Raw genomic sequence first — 13180 nt, 5'->3', positions numbered from 1 at the left:
ATTCTCAATGTGATTTAGGTCTGGACTGTGACTGGGCCATTCTAATGCCTCGTACACACGTACCGATCGTCGGCCGACCGATCGGCTGTCTTTTGTCCAGGGCTGTCCTGTCGGCTGAAAAGTGCTAAAGACTGCACACGAATTTTGTCGGCCAACAACAGCCGACTGCAGAAGTGATGTCATGTGATGGTTAAGTTTCCGTGTGTTTTTTATTTTCTGAGCATGCCCAGTCTTGCTAATCTGCTGTCTGTCGGCCGAATTCTGTACTGACTGGCGAACAATCGGCCGTTCTGGTAATGGCCAACAAAAATTTTAATGCTTGCATGACAGATTCTGTTCGGCCGAAAATGTGCTGTCGGCTGTTGGAAGCATCATACTAACAAGCCTACAATCGGCCGATCGGTCGTCGGCCGAATATTTTCGGGCTGTGTGGTGGGGGGATGGAAGAGGTGGGGACTGTGTAGTGGGGGGATGTTTAGTGGGGGGATAGAGGAGGTGGAGGCTGTGTGGTGGAGGATGGGAGAGGTGGGGGCTGTGTGGTGGGGGATGGGAGAGGTGGGGGCTCTAGGCTCTATGGTGGGGGATGGAAGAGGTGGGGACTGTGTGGTGGGGGGCTGTTTAGTGGGGGGATAGAGGAGGTGGGGGCTCAGTTGTGGGGGATGGGAGAGGTGGGGGCCCTAGGCTCTATGGTGGGGGTGGAAGAGGCGGGGACTGTGTGGTGGGGGGCTGTTTAGTGGGGGGCATATAGGAGGCGGGGGCTGTGTGGTGAGGGGGATAAAAAGGTGGGAGCTGTGTGTTACGGGGGATAGGAGAGGTGGGGGCTCTGTGTTAGGGGGGATGGGAGGGATGAAAGAGGTGGAGGGCTATGTGGTGAGGGGGGGGGGATGTGAGAAGTGGGGGGCTGTGTGGTGGGGGGGTGGAAGGGTTGGGGAGGCTTTGTGATGGAGGGAAAGAAAAGGTGGGAGGGGGGTTGTGTGGTGAGGGGGGGATGGGAGAGGTGTAGGGGGGGCTGTGTGGTGAGGACAATGATGACACTGTCACTCCTCTGGTGATCACATGGTTTATTCCTGTATGGGAGGCTGTGTGGTGGAGGATGGGAAAGGTGGGGGCTGTGTGGTGGGGGGATGGGAGAGGTGGGGGCTCTAGGCTCTATGGTGGGGGGATAGAAGGGGTGGGGGATGGAAGAGGTGGGGGCTCTATGGTGGGGGATGGAAGAGGTGGGGACTCTGTGGTGGGGGGCTGTTTAGTGAGGGGATAGAGGAGGTGGGGGCTCAGTTGTGGGGTATGGGAGAGGTGGGGGCTATGTGGTGGGGGATGGGAGAGGTGGGGGCTCTACGCTCTATGGTGGGGGGTGGAAGAGGTGGGGACTGTGTGGTGGGGGGCTGTTTAGTGGGGGGATGGAAGAGGTGGGGGGGATAAAAAGGTGGGAGCTGTGTGTTACGGGGGATGGGAGAGGTGGGGGGCTGTGTGGTGGGGGTGGAAGGGTTGGGGGGGCTTTGTGATGGAGGGATAGAAAAAGGTGGAAGGGGGCTGTGTGGTGAGGACAATGATGACGCTGTCACTCCTCTGGTGATCACATGGTTTATTTCTATAGGGGAGATATTGGGGCTTCATTATCAGCAGTGACCGAAGCCCCCTTTATCCCCCATACTGTGAACACAGGAAGTCGGTGTGTGTCCCACCCGGAAGTGTCCGGGCTCCGGAGAGACGCCTGTTGGGTTCCGCCCCCTCCAGTAGATCTGGTACCTCTGATAAAGTGACGTCACTCACCTCGGTAGTGGTCGGGGGGCGGGGATTGGATGGCATTTGGGGTCTCATCTCTGAGGAGATCGGCCAGGTGTGCGATCCCCATACCGGAGGAGGAAGTGCGGGGAGAGCCGGGAGGATCATCCGGGGAGAGCCGGGCAGCGGGAGATTCAAACTGTGCGGAGACATAGAGGAGGAGGAGGGGGGATGGAGGATGGATGTAGAGAAGAGGATGGCGGGGTGTAGAGGAGGACAGAGGGGGGATGGAGGATGGGTGTAGAGGAGGACAGTAATAATGGGGGATGGGGAGGTGTAGGATTACCACCTCATCCCTTTATACCAGGACAGATAATAATTACTCCGGGTCTGAGGCTGATTATGGTGGTAATTAAACTCACTTAGGCCCCTCTCACACGGGCTTTCCGCTCGGTGCACTCAGTTTTGCTCAGCGGGGAATCGATCCACTGATCCCCCTGAGCAGGTGGATGACCGATCCGTCTTCGCTTACTTTGCAGGGACGGAGCTGTCAGATCCCCGCTCTCCTCTATGGGAGATCGAAGGAAAACGGACCGTCTGTCCATTTTCATCCAAACTGATCCTCCAAAAGAATGGAAAATCGGTTTTCCATCCCTCTATTTTCACGGACAGGATCGGATCGGATAGCGGAGGGTGTCAGAGGAGATGTCACCGCTGGCATCCGCTGCTCCATAGGGGTGAATGGAGCATCCGTTCCGGTCCGCCTGATAAACTGACAGACAGACCGGATCGGATGCCGTGTGAAAGAGGCTTTGGTGCCTTATCTGCATTATATCAGCCTCAGAACCGGTGTAATAATACGTGTCCTGGATTAAAGGGAGGAGGTGGCAACCCTAGGACAGGTGTGGTGGGGAGGAAATAGAGGACGGAGGGGCGGTGTGGTCAGAGAGGAGGACGGAGGGGCGGTGTGGTCAGAGAGGAGGACGGAGGAGGCGGTGTGGTCAGAGAGGAGGACGGAGGGGCGGTGTGGTCAGAGAGGAGGACGGAGGGGCGGTGTGGTCAGAGAGGAGGACGGAGGGGCGGTGTGGTCAGAGAGGAGGACGGAGGAGGCGGTGTGGTCAGAGAGGAGGACGGAGGGGCGGTGTGGTCAGAGAGGAGGACGGAGGGGCGGTGTGGTCAGAGAGGAGGACGGAGGGGCGGTGTGGTCAGAGAGGAGGACGGAGGAGGCGGTGTGGTCAGAGAGGAGGACGGAGGGGCGGTGTGGTCAGAGAGGAGGACGGAGGGGGCGGTGTGGTCAGAGAGGAGGACGGAGGGGCGGTGTGGTCAGAGAGGAGGATGGAGGGGCGGTGTGGTTGGAGAGGAGGATGGAGGGGCATTGTGTTTGGAGAGGAGGATGGAGGGGCATTGTGTTTGGAGAGGAGGATGGAGGGGCATTGTGTTTGGAGAGGAGGATGGAGGGGCATTGTGGTTGGGGAAGAGGATAGAGGGGGGCTTTGTGGGCAGAGAGGATGATGGCAGGGTGTTCCTGTGAGAAGAGGAGGACTGAGGAATTCTCCTGGGTGGAGAGGATGATGACTGGGTGTTCCAGGTGGAGAGGTGGACGGCAGGGTGTTCCGGGTGGAGAGGTGGAAGGCAGGGTGTTCCGGGTGGGGAGGTGGACGGCAGGGTGTTCCGGGTGGAGAGGTGGAAGGCAGGGTGTTCCGGGTGGGGAGGTGGACGGCAGTGTGTTCCAGGTGGAGAGGTGGACGGCAGTGTGTTCCAGGTGGAGAGGTGGACGGCAGGGTGTTCTGGGTGGAGAGGTAGACGGCAGGGTGTTCCGGGTGGGGAGGTGGATGGCAGGGTGTTCCGGGTGGACGGCAGGGTGTTCCAGGTGGAGAGGTGGACAGCGGGGTGGTCCTGGGTGGAGAGGTGGACGGCAGGGTGTTCTGGGGTAGAGAGGTGGACGGCAGGGTGTTCTGGGGTAGAGAGGTGGACGGCAGGGTGTTCCGGGTGGAGAGGTGGACGGCAGGGTTTTCCGGGTGGAGAGGTGGGAGGCGGGGTGTTCCGGGTGGAGAGGTGGGAGGCGGGGTGTTCCGGGTGGAGAGGTGGACGGCGGGGTGTTCTGGGTGGAGAGGTGGACGGCGGGGTGTTCTGGGTGGAGAGGTGGACGGCGGGGTGTTCCGGGTGGGGAGGTGGACGGCGGGGTGTTCCGGGTGGGGAGGTGGACGGCAGGGTGTTCCGGGTGGGGAGGTGGACGGCAGGGTGTTCCAGGTGGAGAGGTGGACGGCGGGGTGTTCCGGATGGAGAGGTGGACGGCAGGGTGTTCCGGGTGGAGAGGTGGACGGCAGGGTGTTCCGGGAGGAGCCGTGGACGGCGGGGTGTTCCGGGTGGAGCGGTGGACGGCGGGGTGTTCCGGGTGGAGCGGTGGACGGCGGGGTGGTCCTGGGTGGGGAGGTGGACAGCAGGGTGTTCGAGGTGGAAGGCGGGGTGTTCCAGGTGGAGAGGTGGACGGCGGGGTGTTCTGGGGTAGAGAGGTGGACGGCAGGGTGTTCTGGGGTAGAGAGGTGGACGGCAGGGTGTTCTGGGGTAGAGAGGTGGACGGCGGGGTGTTCCAGGTGGAGAGGTGGACGGCGGGGTGTTCTGGGGTAGAGAGGTGGACGGCAGGGTGTTCTGGGGTAGAGAGGTGGACGGCGGGGTGTTCTGGGGTAGAGCGGTGGACGGTGGGGTGTTCTGGGGTAGAGAGGTGGATGGCAGGGTGTTCTGGGGTAGAGAGGTGGACGGCGGGGTGTTCCAGGTGGAGAGGTGGACGGCGGGGTGTTCTGGGGTAGAGAGGTGGACGGCAGGGTGTTCTGGGGTAGAGAGGTGGACGGCGGGGTGTTCCAGGTGGAGAGGTGGACGGCGGGGTGTTCTGGGGTAGAGAGGTGGACGGCAGGGTGTTCTGGGGTAGAGAGGTGGACGGTGGGGTGTTCTGGGGTAGAGAGGTGGATGGCAGGGTGTTCCAGGTGGAGAGGTAGACGGCGGGGTGTTCTGGGGTAGATAGGTGGACGGCAGGGTGTTCTGGGGTAGAGAGGTGGACGGCGGGGTGTTCCAGGTGGAGAGGTGGACGGCGGGGTGTTCTGGGGTAGATAGGTGGACGGCAGGGTGTTCTGGGGTAGAGAGGTGGACGGCGGGGTGTTCTGGGGTAGAGAGGTGGACGGTGGGGTGTTCTGGGGTAGAGAGGTGGATGGCAGGGTGTTCCAGGTGGAGAGGTAGACGGCGGGGTGTTCTGGGGTAGATAGGTGGACGGCGGGGTGTTCTGGGGTAGAGAGGTGGACGGCGGGGTGTTCTGGGGTAGAGAGGTGGACGGTGGGGTGTTCTGGGGTAGAGAGGTGGATGGCAGGGTGTTCCAGGTGGAGAGGTAGACGGCGGGGTGTTCTGGGGTAGATAGGTGGACGGCGGGGTGTTCTGGGGTAGAGAGGTGGACGGCGGGGTGTTCTGGGGTAGAGAGGTGGACGGTGGGGTGTTCTGGGGTAGAGAGGTGGATGGCAGGGTGTTCCAGGTGGAGAGGTAGACGGCGGGGTGTTCTGGGGTAGATAGGTGGACGGTGGGGTTTTCTGGGGTAGAGTGGTGGATGGCAGGGTGTTCCGGGTGGAGAGGTGGACGGCGGGGTGTTCCGGGTGGAGAGGTGGGAGGCGGGGTGTTCCGGGTGGAGAGGTGGACGGCGGGGTGTTCCGGGTGGGGAGGTGGACGGCGGGGTGTTCCGGGTGGGGAGGTGGACGGCAGAGTGTTCCGGGTGGGGAGGTGGACGGCAGGGTGTTCCGGGTGGACGGCAGGGTGTTCCAGGTGGAGAGGTGGACGGCGGGGTGTTCCGGATGGAGAGGTGGACGGCAGGGTGTTCCGGGTGGAGCGGTGGACGGCGGGGTGTTCCGGGTGGAGCGGTGGACGGCGGGGTGTTCCGGGTGGGGAGGTGGACGGCAGGGTGTTCTGGGTGGAGAGGTGGACAGCAGGGTGTTCGAGGTGGAAGGCGGGGTGTTCCAGGTGGAGAGGTGGACGGCGGGGTGTTCTGGGGTAGAGAGGTGGACGGCAGGGTGTTCTGGGGTAGAGAGGTGGACGGCAGGGTGTTCTGGGGTAGAGAGGTGGACGGCGGGGTGTTCTGGGGTAGAGAGGTGGACGGCAGGGTGTTCTGGGGTAGAGAGGTGGACGGCGGGGTGTTCCAGGTGGAGAGGTGGACGGCGGGGTGTTCTGGGGTAGAGAGGTGGACGGTGGGGTTTTCTGGGGTAGAGTAGTGGATGGCGGGGTGTTCCGGGTGGAGAGGTGGACGGCGGGGTGTTCCGGGTGGAGAGGTGGACGGCGGGGTGTTCCGGGTGGAGAGGTGGACGGCGGGGTGTTCCGGGTGGAGAGGTGGACGGCGGGGTGTTTCCGGGTGGCGGGGTGTTCCAGGTGGAGATGCGGATGTGTAATGGGGGGTTTTGGAGATGATACGATTTGGGGTCCCCCATACACGATCTCTGTGTGACCTCTTTTCTCTGTCTGGCAGTGGCTCTCCTCCCCTCCCTGGTGATGGGGGTCCCGGAGTTGGGTCTGGTGGCCTCATATCTGTGTCTTAGTGGCGTGTGTCTCTACTCCGCTCTGCGTACTCTGCAGGTGAGCAGCAGAACAGTTATGGTGGGGGGGGGGGGGGGGAGGGGTGCTCTTCCATGCAAACATTTCCTGTTGATTTACTCCTCCATTCTGAGGTTTTGTTGTATTTGCAGGTGCACAGAGGAGCGTCAGCTGGATTCTTGCTCCACGCCGCGGCTTCTGTCATCGCCATAGGATGTGACCTTCTATGTGAAGAGATTGAGGACCCCGACTCTCTCCGCTGCTCCAGCCTTTGGATTGCCAGTATTCTTGGCCTGCCTCTCGTGGTCTTCTCCTTCTTCTGGCTGAATGGGGACCAGTTGTCAGCCAACCTGGTCCTGGGCTCCGCACTGCTTCTAGCCATGGGCTACGGGTACCTGCCTCAAGAAACCCAAATGGTGGCCCCTTATTTCACCAGAGCCGGGGCAACCCTGGCAGTTCTGATGATCTCGGTGTTCATTGGGAGCAGTTATGGAGTGCTGGGCAGCCTGGCCTTGGCCACCTCAGGTCTCCTCTCCTTCCTGAATGCTGCAGAGATCCCTCCATTCCTAGGAGAGACAATACAGAACTGTGTACTTAGCATGTCAATCCTTCTGCTCCACATGGCGCTGAGGACAGAGGCTTGAGTGTTCTAGACTATGGAGGACAGAGGGACTGGGGTATGGAGGACTGAGGGTCAGGGGTATGGATAACAGGGGTCTAAAGGTATGGAGGACAGAGGGACAGGTGTCTGGGCTTTAGAGGACAGAGGGATAGGGGTCTGGGAAAATATGGAATAGGATATGGCAAACAGAAGGACAGGGTTTTGGGGACAGAGGTCTGGGGTGTGGAGGACTGAGGGACATGGGCATGGAGGACCGAGGGACAGGGGTCTGGGATATGGAGGACAGAAGGACAGGGGTCTGGGGAAAGGAGGACAGGGAATCTGGGTTACAGAGAGACAGGGGTTTGGGAGATAAGAGGACAGAGGGACAGGTGTCTAGGCTATAGAGGAAAAAGGGGTCTAGGGTATGAAGGACAGGGGTCTGGGCTATAGATCACAGAGGGACAGGGCTATGGAGAACAGGGGTCTGGGCTATAGGGAACAGAGGGACGGGGGTCCAGGGACAGAAGGACAGGGTTCTGGGAACAGAAGGACAGAGGTCTGGGGTGTGGAGGACTGAGGGACTTGGGCATGGAGGACAGAGGGACAGGAGTCTGGGATGTGGAGGACGGAAGGACAGGGGTCTGGGGAAAGGAGGACAGGGAATCTGGGTTACAGAGGGACAGGGGTTTGGGAGATAAGAGGACAGAGGGACAGGTGTCTAGGCTATAGAGGAAAAAGGGGTCTAGCGTATGGAGGACAGGGGTCTGGGCTATAGACCACAGAGGGACAGGGCTATGGAGAACAGGGGTCTGGGCTATAGAGAACAGAGGGACGGGGGTCCAGGGACAGAAGGACAGGGTTCTGGGAACAGAAGGACAGAGGTCTGGGGTGTGGAGGACTGAGGGACTTGGGCATGGAGGACCGAGGGACAGGGGTCTGGGATATGGAGGACAGAAGGACAGGGGTCTGGGGAAAGGAGGACAGGGAATCTGGGTTACAGAAGGACAGGGGTATGGAGGACAGTGGTTTGGGAGATAGAGGACAGAGGAACAGGTGTCTAGGCTATAGAGGAAAAAGGGGTCTAGGGTATGGAGGACAGGGGTCTGGGCTATAGACCACAGAGGGTCAGGGCTATGGAGAACAGGGGTCTGGGCTATAGAGGACAGATGGACGGGGTTCCGCGGACAGAAGGACAGGGTTCTGGGAACAGAAGGACAGAGGTCTGGGGTGTGGAGGACTGAGGGACATGGGCATGGAGGACCGAGGGACAGGGGTCTGGGATATGGAGGACAGAAGGACATGGGGTTTGGGGAAAGGAGGACAGGGATCTGGGTTACAGAAGGACAGGGGTATGGAGGACAGAGGGACAGGAGTCTGGGGTATTTAGGACAAAGGGACGGGTCTGAAGTATGGTGAACAGAGGGACAGGGGTCTAATGTATGGAAGACAGAGGGACAGGGGTCTGGGGAAAGCAGGACAGAGAGACAGGGGTCTGGTGTAAGGAGTATGGAGGGCCATGATTATGGAGGATGGAAAGACTGGGGTTTGGAGTATGAAGAACAGAGGTCTGTAGATGGGAGCACACAAGGACAAAGGTATGGAGGACAGAGGGACAGAAGTAAATGGGTGCAGGGTATGGAGGAGAGAGGGACCGGGGCTGTGCTGTATATATAGTGTCTTCTCCTTTCCTAGTACACAATACAGGCCAGTGATTTGGGCTTTCTCTAGTTGCGTTCTTAAAGGAGAATGTCTTGTCACCTAGGTCTGGGATTTATCTGCTGCCTGGTTTTGGTTTACGAGAAATGTGATATTTGCAGATTAAACTATTTTACAGATGATGGTTGTGGTCTGTATTCTCCTGCACTGAGAAGTCTCTAGGTGGTGAGGGTCACCTACCCAGGGGTTTGGGTTGGAGAAGATGGGGACGTGCTGCTGCTGGAGGACCAGTGGATGGGACAACATTTCCTCCAACTCCTACAACACTGACAGAGGAAAATGTCTGTAAAAGAGGGAGAAAATACTGAAAGTGGGAGGTACAATATATATAATGGGAAATCTATTGGTTACTGTTTCAAATGCATAAACAATTTTCAAGCATTTCCAACGGGTGTGGCCTGTTTCTGGGTGCGGCTTAAGGCACTATATTTTCTGTATAACCAATCACAAACAGCGCCAACGCCCAATCAGTGGCTCGTGCAATCACATCATAAACATGCTCCACCCAATGCGTTTCGTAGTAAATTGCGTCATCAGGGGATGTCCTGATGTTGCTGCTTACCTTTCGGACATACTCTTTTCTGAACACTCCATAACTGAAAAATCCTTCTTAGCTCTCCCCTTCTACACATTGCTTACAAGGGGGATGATGCGTTCTGTTTACAATAATGAATCCTGTCTGTACTGTGCTGGCAGATCTTCATTATCAGTTGTAGGCTGGTATATACACTATGGAGTTTATTTACTAAAGGCAAGTGGACCGTGCCCTCCGCAAGTACATTTGCTCCAGAATTAGTAAATGAGTAGAATCTCTGCTGACTTCCATCATCCAATTATGTGCAAGCAAAAAATGCTGTTTTTTTTTTTTTTCCTTGCATGTGATTGCGTATGTAGCACTACTCCCTTGGGAGCTGCTGGTAACGGGTTCCCCCGGGTTACCATTAGCAACAACATAATAGTTCAACATTCTCCAAGTAATTTTGGCTCAGTCAGGAGACAGTCTAGGTCAGTGATGGCAAACCTCGGCACCCCAGATGTTTTGGAACTACATTTCCCATGATGCTCAACTAAACTGCAGAGTTCATGAGCATCATGGGATATGTAGTTCCAAAACATCTGGGGTGCCAAGGTTCCCCATCGCTGGTCTAGGAGCTTTGGTTTTGTGTTTTTATTGAGAACTTGGATGGGAGAAGGGAATAAGTGGGATACTCCAACTTGTATAACTATTCACAATTAGCTGGGACGACTGATTAACGCTGAGTAGCACTGTATAACGCTCGTCGCGGCTAGGCCGCTGCTTCACCTTGTCGTAAGCAGTGAAGTAGAATTGAGTGAACTTCCTGAGGTAAACTGTACTGTAACGCAGAACAATCTTCAGGGCCCTTCCTGGCACCCCCTTTGTTCCTATTCTTCAGGGTCAACTACACGGCACCCCCTTTACTGTTACACTTCCTGGGTGAGCTAGCTCCTTGATCCCCTGACTTCTCTGGAGTGGTCCCCTTTCCTAGGAAGATCCTTTGGCAAATCCCCGAGTACTCACAGACACTTTATTTTCCTGGGAGACTCTGCCACCAACTCCACTGTTAGCACTCTGGATCCTCTGCAGCTCAGCTCCACACCCGGTTCACTAGGCCGACTGCCTGAACCACTTACCTCACACCTGCAGGAGGAAAGACCAGCTATCTGCCTCCTCCTGGGACTCTGCTTCCCGCCAAAAACACTCTGTCACATGTCCCCTTCATATTTATGGCCAATCCCAGGATGCATTGCAGGAATGCTCTCCCTCTGGGACTGACATAAACCGTGATTTGTCACTGGCTGGGTTTCCTCCACTGTCCAACCAGCTTCCTCATTGGATGCAGTGGGGACACTCCCTCAGACCCAGTGAATCACACCTGGAAACATGTAACAGGCAAACCAATAGATCCTGCTCCCCTGATAAGCTGAAGGAGCAAATAGATGCTTTCTCTTACGTCCTCCAACAGTCGCCGCCGCCTCTAAGTCATCACTATTGGGTATGGACTTCCGCTCCGACTTAGAGGCGGCGGCGACTGTCGGAGGACTCAGAGAAAGGAATTTTACAGGTAAGATTTTACAAAAATTCTGTTTTTTCCTAGCACCTACCTAGGAGGGTGCTACATCCACCCCCCACCAAAAATGAGCCATGTCCCGTTGGCTCTGGGGCAGCCGCCCCCTATAAAAATTCCAGAGGAGTATCCCACAAACCTGGAAAGGGGGAAAAGGGAAGAAAGAATATACAAGCAATAAGTTGGGTGGAAAAATATATATGTATCTGCTATACAATTTAATACAATTTAGGTGCATTTAGGCAATGCACCCCCCACCAAGCAAATCCTGCTCTGGTGGGTAGGCAGGGTATCCTAGCTAACTAACACTAACTATACACAACCTGCAAAGGAAAAGGAAGAAAGGGTTAGGCACTTCATAAGTACATATTTTGCATAACCAAAATCCTAACTTCAGGAAGATGAGAAGACCCTCCCCCCGCGGGGGCGAACTTTTCATCCAACATCCTCTTCAGGGGCCCCTGACGACACCAGGGCACCCCCCCCCCCCCCCACCAAAACTCTTGACATGCTGTCCACTTCCTCTGAGCAGCCGCTTTCAAAGTTCCATTTCCGGCCCATTGACCCGAGTAGTTCATCTGGAACTTGGCACAACTTTAAATTGTAATCAGTGACCCCGGCCCGATGGCCCAAAGGGTCTGCAGAACAGCAGAAGGATCTGTTCCAAATCCTAGAGAGGGACGGCCCTCCGATTTAAGTCCATTGTGACCCGATATCCCCCAACCTCTTCTGCAAGGAGAGAAGGGGAAGGGGTAATGGAAAGGGAGGGGGGTAAACGCCCCAACAGCAACAACTTGAGTCTGTTTTGACTTAGTTCTTGATAAAGGCTAGCCAGCCATTTTTTATTTTTTTTTGTGAAGTTTAGCTTCTCTTCTGAAAGTCCTCTTTATATGTAATACTCCGGATGGGGAATTCTGACAAGTTTCCCTTGCTCATCTCGAACACGGACCGACCAGGCCTGGCCATATCTGTCTAGGCGGCAGACCTCCACTCGGTCCAGATAGATGGACCACCCATAGTTCCACTGGGTTTTAACTGATAGAAACTTTTCCCAAAGTTCTGTCCTGGTGGAGTTCCTGTGAGGCTTGGGAATGAACAGGAAGTCCCATATGGCCTCATCACACCAAGACTCCCTTTCCTCTTCAATCTCAATCATGACCTCCCGTGGAGCATATGGGTAATCATACCCGTATTCCATTGCGACTTTCTGTTGCAGCCACCGCTGCATCCTTGAGAACCTGGGAAGGGTTTTCCGATTCCCTCTTCCAGCTGGAGAGAATGGGGTCTTTTCATGCCTGATCAGGGAGCTGTAGGCCTCATTTTGATCCCGAGCCCGGGCATAGTTCTTGGGTGAGGTTAAATCTGGGAACTGACTGGCATAGGCCTCACAGAACCCCAGACTCTGGGCGAGCCCCCTTACCACAGAGTCCCTAGTGTCTTCATCAGGCATTTCTACTGTGTCAGGACATGGTGGACTGTTCCGCTCCTCAGATTCCCCAGTCCCACTCAGTCTCATCCTCTGACTTCCAGTTATTGATTCCCTCCTCTATGGATCCATACCTGTTCTGAAAACTGGGAGACCTCACATTGATGACCCCGGACTCTTCCTCACTGCTAACACTTGTTCTAGCGTCCCTGGCTACCGCTGGCCATCTTCTCTCCTAAATATCTACAGGAGCAGACTTTGTACCTGCTGCCGCGGTCTTCAGTGCATCAGGTGGCCAGCACTACCTTTATGCACTCTTCCCGGCCTGCACTACCTTTATGCACTCTTTCTCTGGCATTCGGATCTCCTTTGACAAGCATACTGAACCACTGGCAGGTTGCATGGCCTCCAGCTGCATCGTCACCCTGAGCATTCCTCTCCCATAGCCATTAAGAGGTCCCGATTCCAGAGCCGACAAGGTCAAGCAACTACGGTTTCCCATGACACACACAGCTTTCTGGGCCGACCTTCACTCCTCTCTGCCCACAGCAGCAGATAGCCGCAGTGCCCACACTGGCTCCATGGTTGCACCCGCAAAGTCACACTTAAACACTGTGGACATACCAGGCCTAGGTGCTCCACACCTCCTCCTGTGCATAATGCCATTCTTCCATCAGGCACTATCCGCACTCCTGTATCCCACAGGATGGATGTCTTCGGCTTTCCAGTCTGCTCCCGGGTCTGCCCAGCAGGTTCTCCGCCAACAGGTGGTACGATCGCTGATGCTCTCTGTTAGAAACCGTTTGTTAGAGACTGCACATTGGCTAATGCGCGAATTAGCTCCCGTTAGCAACCACTAATTGGCTAATACGCATGCGCGAATTAGCTCCCGTTAGCAACCGCTCTTTGGCTAACGCGCATGCGCGAATTAGCCAATGCGCACGTCATGCGTTCTCATGTTTGCACGCACTGACCCAGACGTTTTGGCGCCAAAGAAGGCCTATTTAAAGGCAGCTGATGCACTGGCACTTTGCTGTCTTGTCTTCAGCTCTTGCTGTTGTTCCT

The 13180-nt window shown here is 56.5% G+C and overlaps 2 protein-coding genes across 5 annotated transcripts in view; one reads left to right on the top strand and one right to left on the bottom strand.

Moving 5' to 3' along the window:
• LOC309556701 (flap endonuclease 1-like) overlaps nucleotides 1-1878 on the bottom strand; it is a 48167-nt gene extending 46289 nt beyond the window's left edge. The window contains exon 1 of the mRNA XM_082259167.1: nucleotides 1771-1878. Coding sequence (XP_082115293.1) covers nucleotides 1771-1852 — 82 coding nt within the window. The 5' untranslated portion in view covers nucleotides 1853-1878. The remainder of the gene's footprint in view (nucleotides 1-1770) is intronic.
• Nucleotides 1704-6969, top strand: TMEM276 (transmembrane protein 276). Of its 4 annotated transcripts, none has more exons than XM_082259166.1 (3): nucleotides 1704-1742; nucleotides 6218-6324; nucleotides 6435-6969. In XM_082259166.1, the coding sequence occupies exons 2-3, from the start codon at nucleotides 6241-6243 to the stop codon at nucleotides 6924-6926; spliced, it is 576 nt and encodes a 191-aa protein (XP_082115292.1). In that variant the 5' UTR covers nucleotides 1704-1742; nucleotides 6218-6240; the 3' UTR covers nucleotides 6927-6969. The 4 variants fall into 4 exon arrangements, with proteins under 4 accessions (XP_082115292.1, XP_082115291.1, XP_082115290.1 ...); XM_082259165.1 differs by having other exon boundaries at nucleotides 1734-1774; XM_082259164.1 differs by lacking the exon at nucleotides 1704-1742 and adding an exon at nucleotides 1747-1837.
• Nucleotides 6970-13180: the final 6211 nt, after the last annotated feature.

The sequence above is a fragment of the Pelophylax lessonae genome (assembly GCF_965119305.1).
Source record: "Pelophylax lessonae genome assembly, chromosome: 5".
Lineage (NCBI taxonomy): Eukaryota > Metazoa > Chordata > Amphibia > Anura > Ranidae > Pelophylax > Pelophylax lessonae.
Note: the sequence above shows the minus strand (reverse complement) of the source record. Positions and strands in the feature narration are given on the sequence as shown.